Source organism: Apus apus, chromosome 2 (genome assembly GCF_020740795.1).
Source record: "Apus apus isolate bApuApu2 chromosome 2, bApuApu2.pri.cur, whole genome shotgun sequence".
In the NCBI taxonomy this organism is placed as follows: domain Eukaryota; kingdom Metazoa; phylum Chordata; class Aves; order Apodiformes; family Apodidae; genus Apus; species Apus apus.
In genome coordinates, this window is record NC_067283.1 from 156,575,851 (window position 1) to 156,599,080 (window position 23,230).

Genomic DNA, 23,230 nt, shown 5'->3' on the forward strand with positions numbered 1-23,230 from the left:
AGCTGCCTGAGAGGAGGTTGGAGCCAGGGGGGTCGGGCTCTGCTCCCCAGGAACAAGCCCTGGGACAAGAGGGAACGGCCTCAAGTTGTGCCAGGGGAGGCTGAGGTTGGATCTGGGGAACAATTCCTTCCTGGCAAGGGTTGTCAGGGCCTGGCCCAGGCTGCCCAGGGCAGGGGGGAGTCCCCATCCCTGGAGGGGTTTCCAAGCCCTGGAGATGGTGCTGAGGGACATGGGGCAGGGGTGGCCTTGGCAGGGCTGGGGGAACGGGTGGGACTGGAGGATCCTAAAGGGCTTTTCCAGCCAGAACAATTCCATGATTCTAAGTGAGCCTGGGAGCTGCACGGGCAGCTCCTGGATCCCCCACCTCCTTCTGCAGGACGTCAGCTCCATTCTCATCCCGCTCCTTCCCCGTCTCAGGTGGCAGGGCCAGCACCCCAGCCAGGCAGGTGTCAACCAGCTCTGTCCTGTCGGGGTCACTCAGCTGGGGCTCCAGGGCCCTGCTCCCAGGTTAAGGAATCACAGGATCACCGAGGCTGAAGATCAACAAGTCCATCTCTACGCCCTGACACCCCTGATCTCCAGACCACGGCACCAAGTGCCACCTCCAGCCTTTCCTGGAGCACCTTTCCTGGAGCACCTGTCCTTTCCTGGAGATGGGGCCTCCACCACCTCCCTGGGAAGTCCATCCCAACGGCTCGTTTGGACGTGGTGCTGGTGGATGTGGTTCAGGGGAGAACTCTGCAGAGCAGGGATGATGGTTGGGCTGGGTGATCCCGAGGGGCTCTTCCAACCTGAATAGCTCTATGAGCCTAATGACTGTCTGATCCCCCCTCCCCGTGAGGAAGCGCCTCCTGATATCCAACCCAAACCTCCCTGGAGCAGCTCCAGCCCAGGCCCTCTCGTCTTGTTGCTGGTTGCCTGGAAAAACAGCCTGATCCCAGGGAGCAGCAGGGAAGCAGCCCCGGCAGCTCCTTCCCCCTGAGCAGGGCAGGGCTTCCCTGCCTTCCCGGCTCTGCGCCGGGGGCAGCAGACGCGCTGGGAAGCAAGAGGGAGCGCTCCCGGGATCCGTGCTGGGTCACACCGACCCCCCCCCCCCAAGCCAGGGCCACCCTGCCCAGCTCCAGCGTCTGCCCATCCCCAGGGAGGGGCAGCAGCTCGGGCAGCTCGGGCAGGCAGGAGGATACAGCAGGGAGGTGCAGGCGGCCATGGCGCGCTGGCGAACCCGCGTCCGCAGGGCGTCCGGGGGCTCGGCCCTGATGAACTCCTGCAAGGCAGAACCAGGGGGTGGTCACGGTCACATCCAGCTCCACCCCACCCCGGGCACGGGCTGAGCTTCAGGAGCCAGCCAGGAGCCACAGCCCCCCAACCCAACCCCCTCCCCACGTCTTGCCTTGGGCAACGTGGCCATGGGGATCGTCGTGGAACCATGGGGTGGGCTGGAGGGACCTCAGAGCCCACCCAGGGCCACCCCTGCACAGGCAGGGACACCTCCCAGCAGCCCAGGCTGCTCCAAGCCCCATCCAACCTGCCCTTCATCACTGCCAGGGATGGGGCAGCCACAAGGAACAAGCCCTGGGACAAGAGGGAACGGCCTCAAGTTGTGCCAGGGGAGGCTGAGGTTGGATCTGGGGAACAATTCCTTCCTGGCAAGGGTTGTCAGGGCCTGGCCCAGGCTGCCCAGGGCAGGGGGGAGTCCCCATCCCTGGAGGGGTTTCCAAGCCCTGGAGATGGTGCTGAGGGACATGGGGCAGGAGTGGCCTTGGTAAAGTTGTGTTATGGTTGGATTTGATGATCATAAAGGTCTTTTCCCACCAGAATGATTGGGCAGTAGGTCCACGGGGGGCAGCAGGTCCATGGGGGGCAGGACCCTGCCCCACAAGAGCCCAGGGGACACACGGGGACAGTGCAGAGCAAACCCATCCTTCCCACAAGGCACCCAAGGCCGCAGCTCCAGGGATGGAGCAGCTGTTCCTACACCTAACCCTCAGGAAGGTGGCTCAGGAACGTCCCTGGTGTCCCCCAGCCCAGCCCCCAGGCCAGGCCACCCTCCAGGCCCTGCTCTTACCACCATCTGGGCCACCAGCTCAGCTTTACGGGAGAAGATGAAGTCCCCACACTTCCCCCCGTTGAAGATGGCTTGGCTGATCATGCAGATGCTCCTGATGAGGCAGAGCTTCAGGGTCAGGTCCTGAGAGCAAGAACCCAGGGTGAAAAGTGAACCCCAGGCTCAGCACCAGAGCCCATCACCATCCCCAGTGCTGGTGGCCCCTCCAGGAGCACTGGCTGAGCACAACCAGCGTGGCCTGTGCTGGCAGCTCAGCTCTCTGCTCCTTAGCCAGCCCACAGGCTCTCTGGTGACCAGGGGGGCATGAAGGTCACCTTGTCCCCAATGTCCAGGTCACCAGGAGCTTCCTGGCAGCACATGGGATGAGGACAATCCTCCAAGGTCTCCCTCCTCCCCACCAAAGCAGCACCCTCAGCAGGCAGATGCTCCAGAAGCTGGAGGAGCTTTTCCTCCTGTACAGAGTGGGGTCCAGGACAGTGGACACGGGGCCCAAAGGAGCCACCCCCATGGGAAGCACCTCCCTGGTCCCAGCCCTCAGGAGGACACAGAGCCAGGGGAGGGTTGGAGTGAGAAGGTCCCAGGTTGGGGGCTGGAGATGCTCTGCAGAAGCTGTTAGTGCCAGCAGGAGCCCAGGAGGAAAAAGCATTAGTGGAGCCAAGAGGAGGAGACCTTGGCCTGGAGCTCAGCTGGGCTCTTTGCTTGGGCAGAAACAACAACAAAAAGAGAAATAGAAAAACAGGTCCCCTGGTTCCCCCAGGGCAGGAACTGGGGCTTCAGGAGCTGTCCAGGGAAGGGTGGGTCTGGGGGGAGGGAGGCAAAGAAGTTCAGTGGATTTGAACTGAGCAGGGGATTCCACAGCTGGATCCCCAGGGAAAAATGGGGGTGGGAGCAGAGGGGCTGCCATGGGCAGGGGGCACAGGGATGATGAGCAGACACCATCCCAGAGCCTGGACTTCCCCATGGTGGTGGCCACTCAAGCCAGACTTCTCCCTGCAGCTCCTGTCCCACCAAAAGGTGCTTTCTCCCTTCCCTTCTCCTGTGAATGTTGGCCTTTCCAGGCCCAGAGGACGGGGCTGAGGAGCTCAGGGGCAGGAGCAGCAGCTCCCACAGCTCTCCTGGTCCTCACAGGCAGAGGAACATCTGAGCAGAGCTCGGGGCTGCTCTCCAGGGGAGCCCAGGACAAGAGGCAGGCAAGAGAGAGCAGGAAAGAGCAGAGAGCAGCTCAGGTGGAACCTCACACTGTACCTTGGTTTCTATTTTTATGCCCAGAACCTGAACAAGTGAAAAAAAACAAAAACAAAAAACAAACACAAAACACATTAGGGATGTAGGAGGGAGCAGAACCTGCAGGGACTGAGCTTCTCCCAGGAGCTGCCTGAGGGACCCACCCGGCACATCCCGGCTGCTCCAGCCCACCCGGGTGTGCTCCACCAACCCAGGGGGGAGGATGGAGCACCCCAACTGCTTACCTTGGTGTTGAAGTACTGGAAGATGTTCTTCAGGATGTCTGCTTCGATCTTGGACAGCACCAGCTCCTTGGGAGCATAAACAGCCACGTACCCATAGCAGAGGATGAGGCTGCTCTTGATCTTCTCCACGTCGGTGTCGCTGCGGTCCTGGCACGGCAGGTGAGAAGCTCCCTCAGCTGGGGACACGACTGCTGGGGAAGCCAGGGCTGGCTCTTCCCAGCCCCCACACAGACGTGGTTTCTGCAGGGTCTGCCTGACCAGCTGAAGGTGCCCTTGGCAGACAGGACCCATCCCAGCAGGTTTTGGACCTTTGCTTCCCACCTTTTGGTGGTGGCAACGACCTCCAGGGCCCCGATGGAGCATCAGGAGTCCCAGCGTGAGCTGCACTGGCAGCAGGTCTCTGCCACGAGCCCCCACTCCCCATCAAGTCTTACCTGTTCCAGCCCTGTAGGGGAGAACATCAGCCCCAGCCTGGCCAAGTTAACCAGGTTAACTGCTGGTTAACTGCTGGTTAACTGCTGGTTAACTACCATCAAACTGGCGCTGCCGGAAGGTTCCACCTGCACCGTCCCAGGGAGCAGTTCCTGGCCAAGCCCCTTGCACCAGGACAGGGAAGAAGGCTCCTTGGCTGCATGAGGGCTTCCTCACCCAGCTCCTGAGCTCCAGGCACCTTCCCGTGGTGGGCTGGGGTCTCCTGAGTGCCCGGGCAGCACTAACCCCCCAACCCTCAAACACCCAGACTTGGAGATTGGGAGTCAGCCTGGGCTGCTGGGAGGTGTCCCTGCCCATGCAGGGGTGGGACTGGGTGGGCTCTGAGGTCCCTCCAACCCAAATCACTCCATGATTCTACAAAAGCAGCTGCCTGGGGCAGAGAAGTTTGAGGAAAAGCTTTTCCAGCCAGCACTGGGGGCAGGGAACAGCCCCATCTCCTGGGGCAGGAGCTGCTCAGGGATCACCACCAAGCACCAAGGTGGGTGGTGGCTCAACCAGGCTCCGGGTCAGGGCAGGTCCCCCCACAGACACAGAAGCCAAGTTACAGCTCCCTGAGCCCACCCAGCAAGGGAGCAACTCCCCTGGGATGTGTCTGGTGGAGCTGGGAGCTCCTGCCAAGCAGGCTCTGGTGCCACCAGCAGCTCTCACCAGGGGCCTTGGGTGTCCCAGCCCCCCAGCCAGGGGCACTGGGGCAGGAATTCACTCCTTTCCCAGGAATTCACTCCTTTCCCAGGACTTCCCCATGTCTGGAGCAGCCTGGAGGACCCTTTGGCCCTTACCTTGAAGATACTGAACAGCCCCACGGATTTCTTGAAGACATCAGACTTGACAAACTCCTCCAGCTTGGCCAGGGTCTCCTCCAGGTGATTTATGGCACAGATCCCGAAGCAGCACGCGAGTCCCTGGGGGAAAGGGAGAAAACACATCAGCAGAAAAGCCCTTCATGCCCTGGGGGACACTTCTGTGGAGCCTGTCACTGGTTCCAGTCCCAGCACCTGAGCTGGGCCCAGCTGGGAGCAGCCCTGGCTGGGGTTGTCTCCAGGGAACACTGGGCACAACAGGGTAAGGACCTGCCCTGGGATGGGGCAATGCCAGGCACAACACAGGGGAATGGGGGGAGAGCAGCCTGAGGAGAAGGGCCTGGGGGTGTTGGGTGAGGAGGAGCACAACATGAGCCCAGAAACCCCCCATGTCCTGGGCTGGATCCCCAGCAGTGTGACCAGCAGGGAGGGGATTGTCCCCTCTGCTGAGACCCCCCTGCAGGGCTGGGGCCAGGCTGGGGTCCCCAGCACAGGAAGGACACGGAGCTGCTGGAGAGGCCAGAGGAGGCCCCGGAGATGCTGGGAGGGCTGGAGCAGCTCTGCTCTGGAGCCAGGCTGGGAGAGCTGGGGTGTTCAGCCTGGAGAAGAGAAGGCTCCAGGGAGACCTGAGAGCACCTTCCAGGGCCTGAAGGGGCTCCAGGAAAGCTGGGGAGGGGCTTGGGACAAGGGCAGGGAGGGATGGGAGCAGGGGGAAGGGTTTCCAGCTGGCAGAGGGAGCTGGAGCTGAGATGGGAGGGAGAAATTCTGGGCTGTGAGGGTGGGGAGAGCCTGGCCCAGGTTGCCCAGGGAAGCTGTGGCTGCCCCATCCCTGGCAGTGTTGAAGGGCAGGTTGGATGGGGTTTGGAGCAGCCTGGGCTGGTTGCAGATGTCCTGCTCACTGCAGGGGGGTTGGACAAGATGACCTTTAAAGGTCTCTTCCTGCTCCCAGGGGATCATTTGATAATCCTATGAGGGAGCACATGAGCTGGAGGTTGTCCAGGGAAGCTGGAGCTGCAGCCCCAGCTGCTCCAGCCACAGCAGGTCTGTGATGCTCTGGTGGGTGTGAGGCTCAGCACCTTTAATGGTCCCTTCCAACCCAAACACTCTGGTTTGATGACCTTCCCAAGGAAGCAGCTCTACCAGCACATTCAAGGCTGGGGAAAACTGCTGCCTGTCCCAGTCTGGGGTCACACACCCCTTGAGACAGTGTCCCAAGGAATCCCCAGCATCTCACCCAGCTCCAAAGCCCTCTTGCTGGTAGGATCTCCTCACTCCTCTGGGGACACTTACCCCAATGCTGGCACCTGCCCTACAAGCCTTTCCCCAAGAGGAACAAGCCTGGTGGGACTGGAAAGGAGGGCTCAGCAAGGTAGGACAGCTCTCCTGGTCCATCAGAATGACCCAAGGGTTAGACACAACACCCTCCTCACCTCCCTTTCTGCCTCCTCGTGGTATCTGGCTGTTTCCAGGAGCTCCTGGAGCTGCTTCTGCACGAAGTCTTTGCTGGTGCAGGCACCAAGGGTCGTCCCGATGCATTTATACAGGAAGTTCTGGAAGAGCAAGAGGAACGTGACCACCCCAGGGTCCCTGCTGAGCCCCCGGGGGCAGCCTGGGCTTGGGGACACACAGACCACTCCGAGCAGCACCTGGAGGGGCTGAGCCTGGCCAAGAGGTAGAAGGAAACCCTCACAAGTCAGAGTCATGGAGTGGGTTGGAAAAGCCCTTTAGGATCCTCCAGTCCCACCCGTTCCCCCAGCCCTGCCAAGGCCACCCCTGCCCCATGTCCCTCAGCACCATCTCCAGGCCTTGGAAACCCCTCCAGGGATGGGGACTCCCCCCCTGCCCTGGGCAGCCTGGGCCAGGCCCTGACAACCCTTGCCAGGAAGGAATTGTTCCCCAGATCCAACCTCAGCCTCCCCTGGCACAACTTGAGGCCCTTCCCTCTTGTCCCAGGGCTTGTTCCTGGGGAGCAGAGCCCGACCCCCCTGGCTCCAACCTCCTCTCAGGCAGCTGCAGAGCCAGCAGGTCTCCCCTCAGCCTCCTTTGCTCCAGGCTCAACACCCCCAGCTCCCTCAGCTGCTCCTGGTCACCCCTGTGCTCCCAGGTTGCCCAGGGAAGCTGTGGCTGCCCCATCCCTGGCAGTGTTGAAGGGCAGGTTGGATGGGGCTTGGAGCAGCCTGGGCTGCTGGGAGGTGTCCCTGCCCATGCAGGGGTGGCACTGGGTGGGCTCTGAGGTCCCTCCAGCCCAAACCAGTCTGGGATCTGAGGATGCTTGTCCAGCCCCTCCATCCCTCTCACCTTCTCCGTGGGGATCCCGCTGTAGCTGCTCAGCTGCCGACACATCTCGGTGACCAAGTGACAAGCCCAGGAGGTGTCAGGCACAGCAGCCAGTGTCTCCTGGAGGAACTGGAGGAGGAGGAAGAGGAGCTTCAGCCCCGGGGGGCCTGGCAGAGCCCCAGCCCATGGGGGGTTTGGAGCAGGGAAGGCAACGGGGGGATGTGTCAGAGGAACCCGGAGCCCCATCCACACCCGGGGAACATGGACCTTCTGCACCCCACGGGGGCTTCTGGGCCCTGTGGAGGGCAGGGTTCCCACTCTGGGCAGACCCTTGCTGCCCACAGCCATTCCTCCATCCTCCACCCCAAAAAGGTGCTTTTTTGAATCTCCAGGTCCAGCCTTTTCCACCCTCCGGGTAACCCCTCCCTCAGCAGAGGGGCAGGACCAGCCCCACCCCCTCCTCATTACTCCCCCATGCCCTAATGGGAGGCTCTGCAATTAAGCAGGGGGAGGCTCCTAGGATGGCAGTTCCTGACCCCCCAGCCAACCTGAAAGCTTCTTGAGCCCCGTCCTGCAGGACCTGCAAGTCACCCCCCCAGATGCTGACCTGCATCTCCAGCAGTGTGACCACAAGTGGCCACCAGGACCAGGGGGGTGAGGAGGAACCCCCTGGAGACCCAGCCCTGGCTCTGTCCTGCACACTCAGCCCAGCCAAGGGGGTTGGTTGCCACTTGCCTTCCTTCCACCACCCCCCGTGTCCACCCCAGCACATGGACACTTACCAGCAGCAGCTTCTCTTCCCACTCCTTCTGGGACAGGGACTTCTCTGTGTTCTCTAGGAGAAAAGCACATTTAGTTATTGTTTTTTCACACTGGTATCTCACCCCCCGGGACATCCCAAAGCAAGGGCAGGTGGGTCTCAAATGCTGGAGGTGCTGCACTGAGCAGAGCAGGGACAGCCCCCCGAGGGACAAAGGCAGGAGGGAGCCAAGGAGTGACACCAGGTGACTGGAGGCAGAGAACCAGGGATGGGAGAAGAGCTTTAGGATTCTCCAGTCCCAACCATTCCCCCAGCCCTGCCAAGGCCACCCCTGCCCCATGTCCCTCAGCACCATCTCCAGGGCTTGGAAACCCCTCCAGGGATGGGGACTTCCCCCTGCCCTGGGCAGCCTGGGCCAGGCCCTGACAACCCTTGCCAGGAAGGAATTGTTCCCCAGATCCAACCTCAACCTCCCCTGGCACAACTTGAGGCCGTTCCCTCTTGTCCCAGGGCTTGTTCCTGGGGAGCAGAGCCCGACCCCCCTGGCTCCAACCTCCTCTCAGGAGCTGCAGAGCCAGCAGGTCTCCCCTCAGCCTCCTTTGCCCAGCTCCCTCAGCTGCTCCTGCTCACCCTTGTCCTTCTAAAACAGGAACCAACCCTTCTCCAAAGAGCCCCACCACACCAAGCACCACCAGCCCGCTGGCCAAGCCCCCCACCGCCTGTCCTTTGGCAGAAGGTGGAGTCCAGCAGAGAGCTTCTCCCAAGCCAAAAAAAAAAAAAACCACAAACAACAAACCAAACGCCAACAAACCCCTTCCTACCTTCTATGTGCTCCACCAGGAGAGGAACCCTCTTGCTCCAGAGCGGCTCCAGCGCGGGGTGGAGGCTGCGGGGCAGCACCAGCAGCAGGCGCAGCGCGGCCGCCCCGCGCCTCTCCCCCAGGAAGGGCTGGGAGGAGACAACCTGCAGGGCAGGGAGGGATCACGAGCTGGGGGGTGGTGGTGCAGAGAGCACCTCTCCCAGCTTGCCAGGCCCCAAACGTGAAAGTCAAAGCCCAGCAATGCAATAAGAGGAGGTGATGGATGGCGACGGGACATGAGCTCCCGGCTCTCGCGCCTGGTGATGGCAGGAGAGAACGTTTCTCCACACCCTGGGGGAAGGGGAAGGATCTCCAGCCTCTCCAGGGCTGAGGGACAGCTTCTCAAGGCCCTCTGAGAAGAGCTGGAGGTCTGCACACCCCGTGGACAAGGCTCTGAGGGAGTCTGAGCTCTCACAGCCTGCACGGAGACGTGGAGGGGATGGGGTGTCCCCAAGAGGTGCACCAGGGTTGGGGACGTGGGCACTCCTGCCTGGAGGAGCAGGGGGAAAAGGGACAGTCACCCTGCCTGCTGGCCCAGGGTGGGCCCATCTTAGTCCATCTGGGACAGGGGAGGGAAGGTGGTTTCCTGGGAGGTGCAGGAGAAGGGGAGGGCTCTGCCCACAAGCCACTCACCAGCAGTCGGGTCGTGAGGGCGTAGGGAGAGGGAAGGTTTGCTGCCAACAGGAGGGAAAGAAAAACACCTTCAGACAACATCTCCCAGGCTTCCTCCAAGCTCCCAGCAAGCAGACCAGGGACCACCTGCCCTGCAGGGGGGTCCCCAGGTGGCCCACCCCCCTGCACTGACCGTTCAGGTCGTAGCGGATGAGCGAGGCCTTTTCTCCCTCCTCTTGCTTCTTCATGGCCAAGTACATGAGGCTCTTGCAGAGCGGGGTCAGGGCGTTGGTGAACTGCATGGGGGTGACAAACTCCAGCAGGTAGGGCCACAGGACCTGCCAGGAGAGGGGAGCATGGAGCCCAGCCCTGCTGGAGGAGCAGGGGAGGCAGCAAGAGCCGGGGGGTGGGATGGAGACTGAGGGAGAGGAGGAGATCTCAGCTCAAAGGCCTTTTGTTGAGGGGGAAGATCATCCCGTCCCAGACTGGGTTGGGTTGGAAGGCACCTCAAAGCTCATCTAGTTCTGACTCCCTCCTGAGGGAGCCCCATCCAACCTGCCTTTCAACACTGCCAGGGATGGGGCAGCCACAGCTTCTCTGGGCAACCTGGGCCAGGCTCTCCCCACCCTCACAGCCCAGAATTTCTCCCTCACATCTCAGCTCCAGCTCCCTCTGCCAGCTGGAAACCCTTCCCCCTGCTCCCATCCCTCCCTGCCCTTGTCCCAAGCCCCTCCCCAGCTTTCCTGGAGCCCCTTCAGGCACTGGAAGGTGCTCTCAGGTCTCCCTGGAGCCTTCTCTTCTCCAGGCTGAACACCCCAGCTCTCCCAGCCTGGCTCCAGAGCAGAGCTGCTCCAGCCCCCCCAGCATCTCCGGGGCCTCCTCTGGACCTGTTCCAACAGCTCCATGTCTCTGTTGAACCAGCCCCCCAGCCTTGCTCCACCTTTCAAGAAGCTGCTCAGGTGGGTACACATGGATCCTCAGGGAGGAACAACTTCCCAAACCAAAGCCCTGTCCTCAGAGGGGAAGGGGGTGGTGGCAACAGCTCCTACAAGGGTTGGGAGTGGGGACAACCCATCCTGCCTGGCAGACCTGGTGGTGGTGGCTGTGCTGAGGGCACAGTGGGGCCTCCAGCATGGCTGGGGGCTCTGGGGCCAGAGCCAGCCCTGCAGACTCACGTTGTTCATCCTGTGCACTGTGGTGCTGAGCAGAAAGAGGGTGTTGATGCTGATGCTCCGGACACTGTCACTCGTGAGGTCATCAGCATCCAGGGGCTGCTTCTTGGGTTGCTGGAAAAGAGGGAGAGCCCAGGTCAGCAGGGACTGAGCAGCAGGGCTGGCAGCTGCATCCAGCTGGGAGCAGCTCTGGGTGATTCCTGCAGGGAACCTCTGAATGGTGGAGGTTGGAAAGGACCTTAAAGATCATCAGGTTCCAACCCCCTGCATGTGCAGGGACACCTCCCAGCAGCCCAGGCTGCTCCCAGCCCCATCCACCCTGCCCTTCAACACCTCCAGGGATGGGGCAGCCCCAGCTCCCACGTGCAGCCCCTTCCCAAGCCCCTGAGGAGCTGCTCCCAGCCCTGCTGTCCCTACCGCCTGCGGGCTCAGGGCGCACTGCCGCACCAGGAACTCCACCATGGCCTCTCCACCAGGCTGCTCCAGGTACCCGTGGTGAGCCATGGCACTGGTCACCTGCACCAGGGCCCTCTTCACCTGCAGGGCAGAGAGGGGAGAACAGTGTGGGTGGGAGCAGAACGGGGTCTCCTCCTTGCCCCTCACCTCCTGCGGGCTGGGGGGGAAGGGTCTCAGCTGGGCCAGCACAGCCAGCCCCTCACAGCAGGGTCAGCTCTCCATGGGGTGAGCCAAGAGGGACAGGGCAGGAGCCCATGGAAACCACACCCACCACCTGTGGGTGCACCTGGCAAAGCCAAGGTTGGGTTGTGCAGGTGGGTCACCCCCCCGTGAGCTCAGGCACCAGCAGCCACCAGTGTCCCTGCCAGCCCTGCAGGCTGGGCCCTGCTCCTCAGCAGCAGCTCTCGTGGAGTCAGGGAATGGGTTGGAAAAGCCCTTTAGGATCCTCCAGTCCCACCCATTCCCCCAGCCCTGCCAAGGCCACCACTGCCCCATGTCCCTCAGCACCATCTCCAGGGCTTGGAAACCCCCCCAGGGATGGGGACTCCCCCCTGCCCTGGGCAGCCTGGGCCAGGCCCTGACAACCCTTGCCAGGAAGGAATTGTTCCCCAGATCCAACCTCAGCCTCCCCTGGCACAACTTGAGGCCGTTCCCTCTTGTCCCAGGGCTTGTTCCTGGGGAGCAGAGACCTGCAGAGGAGCAGAAGCTCAGCTCACCTTGTTGCTGCTGTCCTGCAGAGGAAGTCTCATAGAAGAAAGGATGAAAGGCTTTTTAATCTCCATCTGAGAGGCTGAACCAAGAAGAAGACAGTCAGGCTGTGAAGGGCTGTGACACTTGTGAGACGTCAGGGGTGGAGCTGCTGATCCCAAACATCTCCCCTCCCTGGCTGGGAAGGTTCCTCCCCTGCCCCCGTTTCCAAAGTGGTTCCCTTCTCCCTGACCCTGCAGCCACGGCTGGGCTCCTCTCCTCATCCCACACACCCCAGCAGGGGAATGAGGGGACCCATGGAAAGGCAGGAGGGACAAATCCTGCCTGGAAGCCCAGGAGGGTGGGTGGCAGCAGTGCTGGTACTCACGGGCACTGTTGATGATCTGCCTCATGATGAGCAGTGTCCCCACCCGGGTCCTCTCGTTGCTGCTCTCCAGCTTTGGGAGGAGGAAGGTCAGCACACGGTCCGGGAAGGAGCAGGCTGTGGAGCCAAGGCCACCCTCAGGGCTGGGGACAGCCCCAGGCTTGGGGGCTGCAGCCACCATGGCCTTAGATGGAGACATCCCACCCCAGCAGCCTGGCAGGGCTTTGGACAGAACCATCCTATCCCAGGTTGGTTTGGGTTAGAGGGACCTCAAAGCCCACCCAGTGCCACCCCTGCATGGGCAGGGACACCTCCCAGCAGCCCAGGCTGCTCCAAGCCCCATCCAACCTGCCCTTCAACACTGCCAGGGATGGGGCAGCCACAGCTTCCCTGGGCAACCTGGGCCAGGCTCTCCCCACCCTCACAGCCCAGAATTTCTCCCTCACATCTCAGCTCCAGCTCCCTCTGCCAGCTGGAAACCCTTCCCCCTGCTCCCATCCCTCCCTGCCCTTGTCCCAAGCCCCTCCCCAGCTTTCCTGGAGCCCCTTCAGGCACTGGAAGGTGCTCTCAGGTCTCCCTGGAGCCTTCTCTTCTCCAGGCTGAACACCCCAACTCTCCCAGCCTGTCTTTGGGGAGGTTGGGTTGCTCCAAGGCAGGGCAGCCTGAAGATCCCTCGGGCCCAGGCAGCAGTTGTGCCTTCAGGAACACTGGCAAGAAAGGGACACCATCCAGCTGCGACAGGGACACCACAGCAGGTGGTCACACCACTGCTCTTCTCCTTCCCACTCAGGAAGGAGACCCAGAATCCTGGGAGGCTCCAGCCATGGAGCTCCAGGACCAGGCTGAGGAGGTTCCAGCTGTGGATCAGCCCTCACCCCTTGCCCAACCCTCTGTGCTCCCAGGGTCTGCAGGCACCTGGGCCAGCACCAGCAGCAGTTGTCCCCAGGATGCACCAACGAGGGGTTCAGGTGAGCTGGGCACCCCTGAAGTCCAACTAGATCTGCTGCCCCTGCCCATGGGCATGTTGAGCTGCAGGCCCTGCCTCCTGGAGAGGTCTCCATGGGCTTAAAAGGCTCTGAGGAAACCCTGGAGTCTGAGGCAGGTGCTTTGGGAAGGTCCCTGGAGGGAACAACCTCATCCTAACCCAGGGCACAAGTGACAAGAGCTTGTCCTGCCTTCTTGCTGCCCTCATGTATTGATAGAGATTCATTAGATCCCCCCTCAGGCTTCTCCTCTCTAGACTGAACAGCCCCAGGTCTCTCAGCCTTCCCTCATCAGGCAGGTGCTCCAGTCCCTTCATCATCCTTGTAGCCTCCCTTGGACTCTTCCCATCATCTCCCTGTCCCTCTGGAACTGGGGAGCCCAGAGCTGGACACAACACTCCAGGTGAGGTCTCAGCAGGGTGAGTAGAGGGGGAGGAGAAACCTCCCTCCATCTGCTGGAGACACTGTTCTTGATGCACCCCAAGATACCACTGGCCTTCTTGCCCACAAGGGCACATGGTTGTCCCTTGTCCCATGGAGAACTTGTTGTCCACCAGGGCTCCAAGGTCCTTCTCCAGGGAGCTGCTCTCCAGCAGATCCGCTCCCGGCCTGTCCTGGTGCACGTTGTTCCTCCCCAGGTGCAGGACTCTGCACTTGCTCTGGCTGAACCTCATGAGGTTCCTCTTTGCCCAGCTCCTGCTGGATGGCTGCAGGGCCTCCGGGTCACCCTGCCAGACCCCAGGGGGTCCTGCCATCCTGGAGGAGCCACGTGTTCCCCGCGGGTCTCACCGGGCAACGAGAACATCTCAGCACCATCCTAAGGGGCCAGAGCCCCTGCTGTTTTTCCCCTCGAGCCACAGCCCTCCAGGCAGAGCACGACCCCTTGGAGGGGAGACCAAGGTCGGGCAGCCCTCCATCTCTGCCTTCACCCTTCCCAGTCCCTCATCCTCAAACCAGTGCAGGCTGGGCCAGTCCCACTGGACACACACGCCCCGTTGCTGGGTTATCACTGGAAACATTTCCTCTCCTTTTTGTTTCCCACGTTTTGCTCTTCCTCGAACCTTCACCCCCCCTGAACTGCCTGAAATCCCCCCTTAATGAGCCCTCCCAGGTGGTAAACCTCCCAGGAGGTGCCAGCCTTGGGGGGGTGGTGAGGAACCAGCTCCCCCTTCCCAGCCCCGCAGCCCAAGCTCCGGGAGAGCCCGATGCTGAGAACCCTCCCAGCTCTTCCCACAAGGAGCACATGGTGGGGTTTTATCTTGATGAGCCCGGTGGCCACCAGTGGGTGTTCCACCAGCTTCTGGCAGAGGGTTGGACCGAAAGCCCCAGCTGGAGCAGCACAGAAACGAGGTGCTCAAAAGCGACTGGAAGTCCCAGTCGGATTGTGACACCCCCAAGCCCAGGTGGGACCAGCAGGAGCAAAGCTCTCCTCACCACACCTCAGCAACTCCTTGGAGAAGCCCACACGACACCAGGACAAACTCGGGCCATGGGACAGCACACCCAACCCCCCCAGGGCTTTGGGACAGCCCAGCTCAGCCATACCCAGCACGGTAAAGCACCGGAGAACCTCAGTGTGGTTCTTCACAGCCAGGGGGACAGAGGGATCTGCAGGAGCACAGATCTGCAGGAGAAAGAGCTGCCATCAGGGAGGTCACCTGCAACAGGAGCCAACAGCCTGCAGAGCCTCAGCCCCTGGATCCAGCCTGGCCAGCTCCCCCAGCCCCTGGATCCAGCTCCCCCAGCCCCTGCATCCAGCTCCCCCAGCCCTGGATCCAGCTCCCCCAGCCCTGGATCCAGCTCCCCCAGCCCCTGCATCCAGCTCCCCCAGCCCCTGGATCCAGCTCCCCCAGCCCCTGCATCCAGCTCCCCCAGCCCCTGGATCCAGCTCCCCCAGCCCCTGCATCCAGCTCCCCCAGCCCCTGCATCCAGCTCCCCAGCCCATGGATCCAGCCCACCCACCACCCCCTGCAGACCCTTCCTGCCCTCAGACAGACCAGCACTCCCACCCACCCTGGTGTCACCTCCAACTGACTGAGGGGTCAGTTGACCCCAGCCCCAGGCTGAGGGGCAGAACCAGGGGACACAAAACGCCCTGCTCAGGGGAAGCCTCAAGCCCCACGTTGCCCCCCGCAAGAAGCCCCTTCCCCCCAGCACCCCCAGGGTGGTCTCTCCCTGCCCAGCCCCTACCTGGGGGTGCAGGGTCCCCAGCAGAGAGTCCAGCTGCACGTCCAGGCTGCGGCTGCCGATGTTGACAGAAGCTTCCAGGATCTGGCACAGGCTCTGCTCAGCAAGAGAGCAGGAGACCATGAGCACCAGGGACCGACTCCAGAGGAGTCGGAGGAAACCTCAGGAGGGAACCCTTGAGGGCTGAGGGTGGTGGGACACTGCCAGAGAGGTGGGAGAGGCCCCAGCCCTAGAGACATTCGCGGTCAGGTCGGACGGGGCTCTGAGCAACCTGGTCTGGGTGCAGATGCCCCTGGTTGGAGTGGGTGACCTTCAAAGGTCACTTCCCACCCAACCCCTCCCATGCTTCTGATTCCAGGAGGAGAGAAGATCAACCCGAGGAGAGGGACTGAGGGCAGGAGCAGAGGCCATGGACCCCAGGAGCCGCCTCATCCCCCAGAGTCACAGCAAGAGGCCACCAGGAGGCACCTTGTCCACTGAGAGTGGTGACCTGGTGCACCCTGAGAACCAGGCACGGGGCAGAGTGCCCAGGGATGGCAGCAGAGATGGGCTGCAGGTCACTGCATCCCCCAGAAACCCTGGGGACAGTATCTGAGCCTTGGGCTCCACAGGAGGAGGGATGATGGGGCAGGGAGAGGGAGCAGGCAGGTCCAGCTGGGAGGAGACAGGGCACCAGCTGAGGGACACCACGGCTGAGGGAAGCTCTGAGAGCACTTTGCTGCTGCCACCATCCCAGGGAACCTCACGTTGCTCCCCAGGATGGGCAGAGCCCCTGCCCAGGGTCCCTCCTTCTTCCACTGGGCAGGCTGGAGAGCTGGGCAAAGGGAGAACCTCCTGAGGCTCAACAAGAGGGGTAGAGGAACAACCCCTGGAGCAGCACAGGGTGGGGGCAGCTGCTGGAGAGCAGCTCTGGGCAGCAGGAGCTGGGGTCCTGGTGGGCAGCAGGGTGACCATGAGCCAGCAATGGGCCCTGGGGGCCAAGAAGGCCCATGGGCTCCTGGGGGCATCAAGAAGAGTGTGGGCAGCAGGTCAGGGAGGTTCTCCTGCCCCTCTGCTCTGCCCTGGGGGGGACAGCTCTGGAGAGCTGGGCCCAGCTCTGGGCTGCCCAGGGGATGAAGGCCAAGGAGCTGCTGGAGAGAGTCCAGGGCAGGGCCCCCAAGATGCTGAGGGGCTGGAGCATCTGCCTGGGAGGAAAGGCTGAGGGAGCTGGGGCTGTTCAGCTGGAGAGGAGGAGCCTGAGGGGGGGTCTCCTCAAGGCTGAGCAGTATCTGCAGGGGGTCAGCAGGGGGGACCAGACTCTGCTCAGGGCTGCCCAGGGACAGGACAAGGGGCCACGGGCACAAGCTGGAGCACAGGAGGGTCAAGCTCCCCATGAGGAGGAACTTGTTGCCTGTGAGGGTGGCAGAGCCCTGGGCCAGGCTGCCCAGAGAGGCTGAGGAGGCTCCTTCTCTGGAGACACCCCAGCCCCTCTGGAGGTTCCTGTGGGCCCTGCTGGGGGTGACCCTGCTCTGGGGGCTGCCAGGGGTGATCTCCAGAGCTCCCTGCCAGCCTCTGACACTCTCTGATTCACGGGGGGCTTTGGCACCCCCAAACCACCGTGGTGCTGGGCAGAGGTTCCCTACCCAGCCCACCCCCCAGCCAGGCTCCCAGTCAACACTTCTGGGGATGGGTCCTTGCCCAGTGCCACCAGCACTGGGAGCTGCTCACCTTGGATACGTAGAAGGCCTCTGTGTGCTTCTTGTAGAGGCTGAGGATGCCTGGAATCAGTTTTGGGAGCTGCTCCTCCAGCTTCTCCCCGGGCATCAGGTAACTCATGGGTCCCAGGGCCTCCACCACGGCCAGTCTCAGCTGCAAGGACAGACTGTGGGTCACTGGTGTGGGCAACCCCTGGGGGGACCAGGGAGCTGCTCCTCCTGAGCCTCCAGGAGCCTCTGAGCACAGGTTGGGGGCAGCAGCTCCCCCAGTTTTGTTGCCCTAAGTGCACGGGGGGGCTCAGCAGAGAAGGAGGTGCCTAAATATGTCACCTACCCCTGCAGAGCACAAAAGCTGGGGAGACACCTCCAGAGTGTCCCCCAAAGGGCTGCAGAAGCCCCCAGTGCCCTGGGGGAGCAAGAGGCTTGTTCTGCACATGTCACCCCATGGGACAGGAGGCCAGAGGAGCCCTGGAGATGCTGGGAGGGCTGGAGCAGCTCTGCTCTGGAGCCAGGCTGGGAGAGCTGGGGTGTTCAGCCTGGAGAAGAGAAGGCTCCAGGGAGACCTGAGAGCACCTTCCAGGGCCTGAAGGGGCTCCAGGAAAGCTGGGGAGGGGCCTGGGACAAGGGCAGGGAGGGATGGGAGCAGGGGGAAGGGTTTCCAGCTGGCAGAGGGAGCTGGAGCTGAGATGGGAGGGAGAAATTCTGGGCTGTGAGGGTGGGGAGAGCCTGGCCCAGGTTGCCCAGGGAAGCTGTGGCTGCCCCATCCCTGGCAGTGTTGAAGGGCAGGTTGGATGGGGCTTGGAGCAGCCTGGGCTGCTGGGAGGTGTCCCTGCCCATGCAGGGGTGGCACTGGGTGGGCTTTGAGGTCCCTCCAACCCAGTCTGGGATTGGATGAGAGGGAACAGAGCTGAGCTGTGGGGCTGCAGGAGACAAACACCCTCCCCTGGACCAGAGGTGGGGTTCACCCTTCTGGACACCCCACCCTTCAGAAGGGGCAGAGCTGAGGGGCTGCAAAGCCCACGTCAGACTCACAAGGTGATGGTTTTAAACTGAGAGAGGGGAGGTTCAGGTCAGATATCAGGTAAAAATTCTTCCCTCTCAGGGTGGTGAGAGGCTGGGCTGGGCTGCCCAGGGAGGCTGTTGATGCCCCATCCCTGGAGGTTTTTAAGGCCAGGCTGGATGAGGTTTTGTGCAGCCTGGTCTGGTGGTTCCCTGCTCATGGCAGGGGGGTTGGAGCTGGGTGATCTTTCAGGTCCCTTCCAACCTTCATGATTCTATGATTCTAACCCCCCCAGCTCCTCACCCAGGGGGGTCCCACCACGTCCCCCTGCCCAGGTGTCCCCACCTTGGCCTCCCTGTGCTGCAGCCAGCTGTTGAAGAGCACTTCATAGGCACTGAAGATCTCATTGGAGAAGGTGTCCTTCCTGACCGTGGGGTCGGGGGCCTTGTCCAGGTTGGCCAGGTACTCCTGGATGCTCTCACTGAAGTGCTGCAGAGCTGAGAGACACAGCAGTGGAGTCAGATGCTGCAGGCCTACACAACAGGCTCTGCTGAAACCCCTCCAGAAAGCAGATGGTTGCCCTGCTGTTCCACTGGGCACCATCCCAAGGGGGAGCAGATGCACCAGGACTTCCCTGCCAGCCTGAGACACTTCCCAGGAGGTGCCCTGGCTACCAGGGATCCTGGCCAGGAGCCACTGCAGGGACACAGGCTGCTTTGTGCTGGGAGAACCCAGAGAGCAGCTCAACCAACCAGCAGCCTGGAATTGCCACCTGGGTCGTTCCCATGGAGTCCTTAGTAGCCAAGAACTCCAGTCCTAGGGCACTGGGCAAGCTGGAGCAGAGCAGCTCAACCAGTTGGTCCAGTCCCTGAACCAGCAAGTGCTGCAAGTGTGGGCAGGGGTTGTTGTTCCTGCTGGGATTTGGTTGTTCAGCCTGGAGAAGAGAAGTCTCCAGGGAGACCTGAGAGCACCTTCCAGTGCCTGAAGGGGCTCCAGGAAAGCTGGGGCTGGGACTGGATGGTCTCTAAGGTCCCTCCAACCCAACCCACCTGGCATTCCATGATTCCATGCTGACTGGTGCCCAGACTCTCAGCAGGAGATCCCAGAGCTCCCTCCCTCCCACCCACGGGCCACACAGCCCCAGGGAGCTGGGATGACTCAAGGGCACAAGCAGGTCCCCACGCTGGGCACAAGCTCCAAACACCCACGTTTATCCCCCCCAGAGGGGGAAGCAGGAGGAGGAGACCCCGAGGAAGGAGCTGGTCCAGCCTCTGCTGCCTCCTCCTGCAGGAGATGTTTATTTGCAGCCTGGCAGGACCTGAGAGCTGAGTCACTCCCTGACCTCTTCCCAGGCAGATCATTCCAGTCACATGCCTGTCACCCTCGTGTCACCCTCGTGTCACCCAGCAGCAGGCCAGGCAGAAAAGCTGGGAGAGCCCACTGCCCTTGGGCTGGGACCTGGTCTGCTCCCAGAACCCCCCAACAGCTCCCAGAACCCCCCAGCCTCCTTCCAGAACCCCCCAAACCAATCCCAAAGCCCCCCAACCTGCTCCCTGAAGCCCCCAAACCAAGCCCAGAACCCACCAAACCAATCCCAGAACCCCCCAACCTGTTCCCAGAACCCCCCAACCTGCTCCCCACGGCTCAGGAGGGTGGGAAGGGCTTGGAGGGGATGTGGGGATGAGGGGCCACCAGCAGGAGGGTCTGATGATGCCAGGAGGAGCTTGTGCTGCTGCCAGAGCAGGCAGGGGCAGGCAGGGCTGGCTGCTCCTTGGGCAGGAACTGAGAGTTCCCATCAGTGCCCACCTTGGAGGTCCCCAAATCCCCCCCAATCCCTTTTTGGAGCAGGGAACATCTAGATTCCATAGAATCCCAGATGGTTTGGGTTGGAGGGTCCTCAAAGCCCACCCAGTGCATGGGCAGGGACCCCTCCCAGCAGCCCAGGCTGCTCCAAGCCCCATCCAACCTGCCCTTCAACACTGCCAGGGATGGGGCAGCCACAGCTTCCCTGGGCAACCTGGGCCAGGCTCTCCCCACCCTCACAAGATGCAGCTGGAAGCTCATTCATTCCCCTCCCTATGGCAGGACCACCAAGGGCAGCTCAGCTCCTGAGTCAGAAAGTGGGACCAGCTCTTCCAGAGGGTACAGGCAGGATCCCATCCCCAAACCCACCTTCCCATCCCACATCAAGCTCCCTAGAACCATCCTGGTGTCTCTCCCTGCCCCTGCCCCTCTGCACGAGACCACCCTGGGAACAGCAAAGCCACCCAGAAAGACCCACTTCTGTGGTGCAGACTCCAGAGTGATCTCATCTGCCCTGCAGTGATTGGAAGCCTTGGCAAACATCACACAGGAGCCACAGAGAGCTGGGAACCCAGGAGGTGACACCTACATCTCCAGGTCTGGAGCACAGGGTGAGCAGGAGCAGCTGAGGGAGCTGGGGGTGTCCAGCCTGGAGCACAGGAGGCTGAGGGGAGACCTGCTGGCTCTGCAGCTGCCTGAGAGGAGGTTGGAGCCAGGGGGGTCGGGCTCTGCTCCCCAGGAACAAGCCCTGGGACAAGAGGGAACGGCCTCAAGTTGTGCCAGGGGAGGCTGAGGTTGGATCTGGGGAACAATTCCTTCCTGGCAAGGGTTGTCAGGGCCTGGCCCAGGCTGCCCAGGGCAGGGGGGAGTCCCCATCCCTGGAGGGGTTTCCAAGCCCTGGAGATGGTGCTGAGGGACATGGGGCAGGGGTGGCCTTGGCAGGGCTGGGGGAACAGGTGGGACTGGAGGATCCTGAAGAGCTTTTCCAGCCAGAACAATTCCATGATTCTATTCTACAACTCTCAACCAGCCCAGGGGTCGGGCTGTGCATGATGGAAGGAGGATGCTCCATGTTCAGGAAGATGGTTTGACCTTGGCCATGACCTTCTGGGGATGTTCCTGCACAGACACAGCTCAGGAGCTGCACGTTCTCCCTTTGAGCTCAACACAGAGGGACAGGAGCCCTGAAGGTCCCTTCACACCCAACAACTTCCAACCCTTCCTGGCCTGCAGGGAGCCCAGGAACCAGCTGAGACACCAACCTCCCTGTTTCCAGGAGGAACAGAAGCTGCTGAACCCAGCCCTGCAGCCTCCTGGGCAGCTCCCACTCACCCCAGTCATCCCCCACTCATCCCAGTCACTCCCAGCACACTGAGCCACATCAGCATTCCCAGGCCATGGATGTAAACATCAAGAGATAAGAGCAAGGCCACCAGCAGCTCCTGTGGAACCAGCCAGAGCCCTTGAACCTTCAGCTCCCCCAGCCCAGCACTTGGTTTTGCCCAAGCATGGAAGGAAGAGCACGAATCCAGAGGGTGCTGTGCTGGGAGGGAGCAGGGGCTCGTGTCACACCGTGTCACACTGTGTCACAGCCTGGTATTCCTGCACCAAACCCACCAGCAGAAGCTCTGGGCCAGCCCAGGGCTGGAGGAGGGAATCACAAGGGGGGAACCCCTCGTGTCACAGGAGTGTCACATCCTGGGACCAGCTGGGGACAGTGACACGAGTGGCTCTGAGCTGGCCCAGCACCAGCCTCCCCCATCCCCAGCAGGACAGAGGTCTGGGATGGAGAGAAGGTTCAGGGTCTGGATAAAGGGAGAGCTGGGTTTGGACCAAGGTCTGGACAAATCATCCCTCTTTCCTTCCCCACCCCACCTGGCTGGTCACCCTGACCTGACTTGGGAGGACATGGAGCATCCAGGTCCTCTTGGCCAGAGGAGAAAGCAAAGGGCAGGAGGGCTATGAAACTGTGTAATCCCAGATGGGCTGGGTTGGAGGGACCTCAAAGCCCACCCAGTGCCACCCCTGCATGGGCAGGGACACCTCCCAGCAGCCCAGGCTGCTCCAAGCCCCATCCAACCTGCCCTTCAACACTGCCAGGGATGGGGCAGCCACAGCTTCCCTGGGCAACCTGGGCCAGGCTCTCACCTCCCTCACAGCCCAGAATTTCTCCCTCCCATCTCAGCTCCAGCTCCCTCTGCCAGCTGGAAACCCTTCCCCCTGCTCCCATCCCTCCCTGCCCTTGTCCCAAGCCCCTCCCCAGCTTTCCTGGGATCAGCCAGGGGATGGAACAGGCCTTTAGGTGGATCCCCCAGAGCTGCCAGGTCTCCATCCCTTCCCACAACCAGCCAGGTCCCTGCTCCCAGACATTCAGGCAAGATCCATCCCAACCCACTCTCCAGGCTCCCTCCACAGTCCCTTCTTTTCCAGGGAAGGGGAAAACTCTCCCACAACACCTCTGGGATCCCTGCAGCCTCAGAAGACCCAGGAAACCCTTCGTCCTCACCGTAGCAGAAGACAGACTTCATGTGGTCCTGCTTGGCCATGCCCAGCATGGGCAGCATCGTCCCCAGGATGGAGTTGAGGAAGGGCACCATTCCAAACACTGGGAAGGAAGCAAGATGAGCCTGTTTAAACCCGCTCCCCCTGGGATGGCTGGAGACAAGAGCCCAGCAGGGAAGTCCCCAGGGACAAGGCCCAGGCAGCTCCAACTGCTGCTGCTTTCCAGGAGCCACGAGCCCCCCTGCAGGGACCCCCTGAGCCCAGTGTGTTGTGCAGGGGCTTCAGCTCCTCTGGGAATGGCCAGGTGCCCCTTCCCCTGCCCAGGGGCTCCAGCAGCACCTGGACATGGAGCCCCACATCCCTCTGATCCTGCCAGGAATGTTTCTTCTGGCCACAGCCTGGAGACACAGACACCCCAGGGCAGAGGCAGGGCCTCCAGCACAGTGTTCCCCCTTCCCAGGGCCCTGAGCAGAGCTTTGGATAATCATGGAATGGGTTGGCTTGGAAAAGCCCTTTAGGATCCCCCAGTCCCACCCATTCCCCCAGCCCTGCCAAGGCCACCCCTGCCCCATGTCCCTCGGCACCATCTCCAGGGCTTGGAAACCCCTCCAGGGATGGGGACTCCCCCCTGCCCTGGGCAGCCTGGGCCAGGCCCTGACAACCCTTGCCAGGAAGGAATTGTTCCCCAGATCCAACCTCAGCCTCCCCTGGCACAACTTGAGGCCGTTCCCTCTTGTCCCATCCCTTGTTCCTGGGGAGCAGAGCCCGACCCCCCTGGCTCCAACCTCCTCTCAGGCAGCTGCACTGGGAAACCAGTCAGCACCAGTATGGCAGGGAGGAGTGCTGCCCGTGTGAGGGACCTGCTGGTGGTGTCCTCTATTCCCCATCTCCCCAGAAGAGCTGGGGCAGGAGCAGAGGACAACCAGTGCTGGGAGAGGTGTGGAAACCCCTGCTCCCCTCCTGGCTGCTCTTCATGGGAGCTGCTGGGATTCTCCCCAGTGCCAAACGGGAAGCTGAGGGCAGCTGC

The 23,230-nt window shown here is 62.1% G+C and overlaps 1 protein-coding gene across 1 annotated transcript in view; it reads right to left on the reverse strand.

Moving 5' to 3' along the window:
* Positions 1–23,230, reverse strand: part of LOC127381260 (maestro heat-like repeat-containing protein family member 1) — a 57,957-nt gene that overhangs the window by 28,556 nt on the left and 6,171 nt on the right. Inside the window, 21 exon segments of the mRNA XM_051611377.1 lie at positions 365–497; positions 1,185–1,264; positions 2,066–2,188; positions 3,311–3,337; positions 3,535–3,681; positions 4,806–4,928; positions 6,257–6,376; positions 7,125–7,232; positions 7,886–7,938; positions 8,685–8,826; positions 9,356–9,396; positions 9,528–9,672; positions 10,510–10,620; positions 10,924–11,043; positions 11,679–11,752; positions 12,038–12,151; positions 14,563–14,641; positions 15,208–15,300; positions 16,912–17,052; positions 18,244–18,395; positions 22,208–22,306. Coding sequence (XP_051467337.1) covers positions 365–497; positions 1,185–1,264; positions 2,066–2,188; positions 3,311–3,337; positions 3,535–3,681; positions 4,806–4,928; positions 6,257–6,376; positions 7,125–7,232; positions 7,886–7,938; positions 8,685–8,826; positions 9,356–9,396; positions 9,528–9,672; positions 10,510–10,620; positions 10,924–11,043; positions 11,679–11,752; positions 12,038–12,151; positions 14,563–14,641; positions 15,208–15,300; positions 16,912–17,052; positions 18,244–18,395; positions 22,208–22,306 — 2,225 coding nt within the window.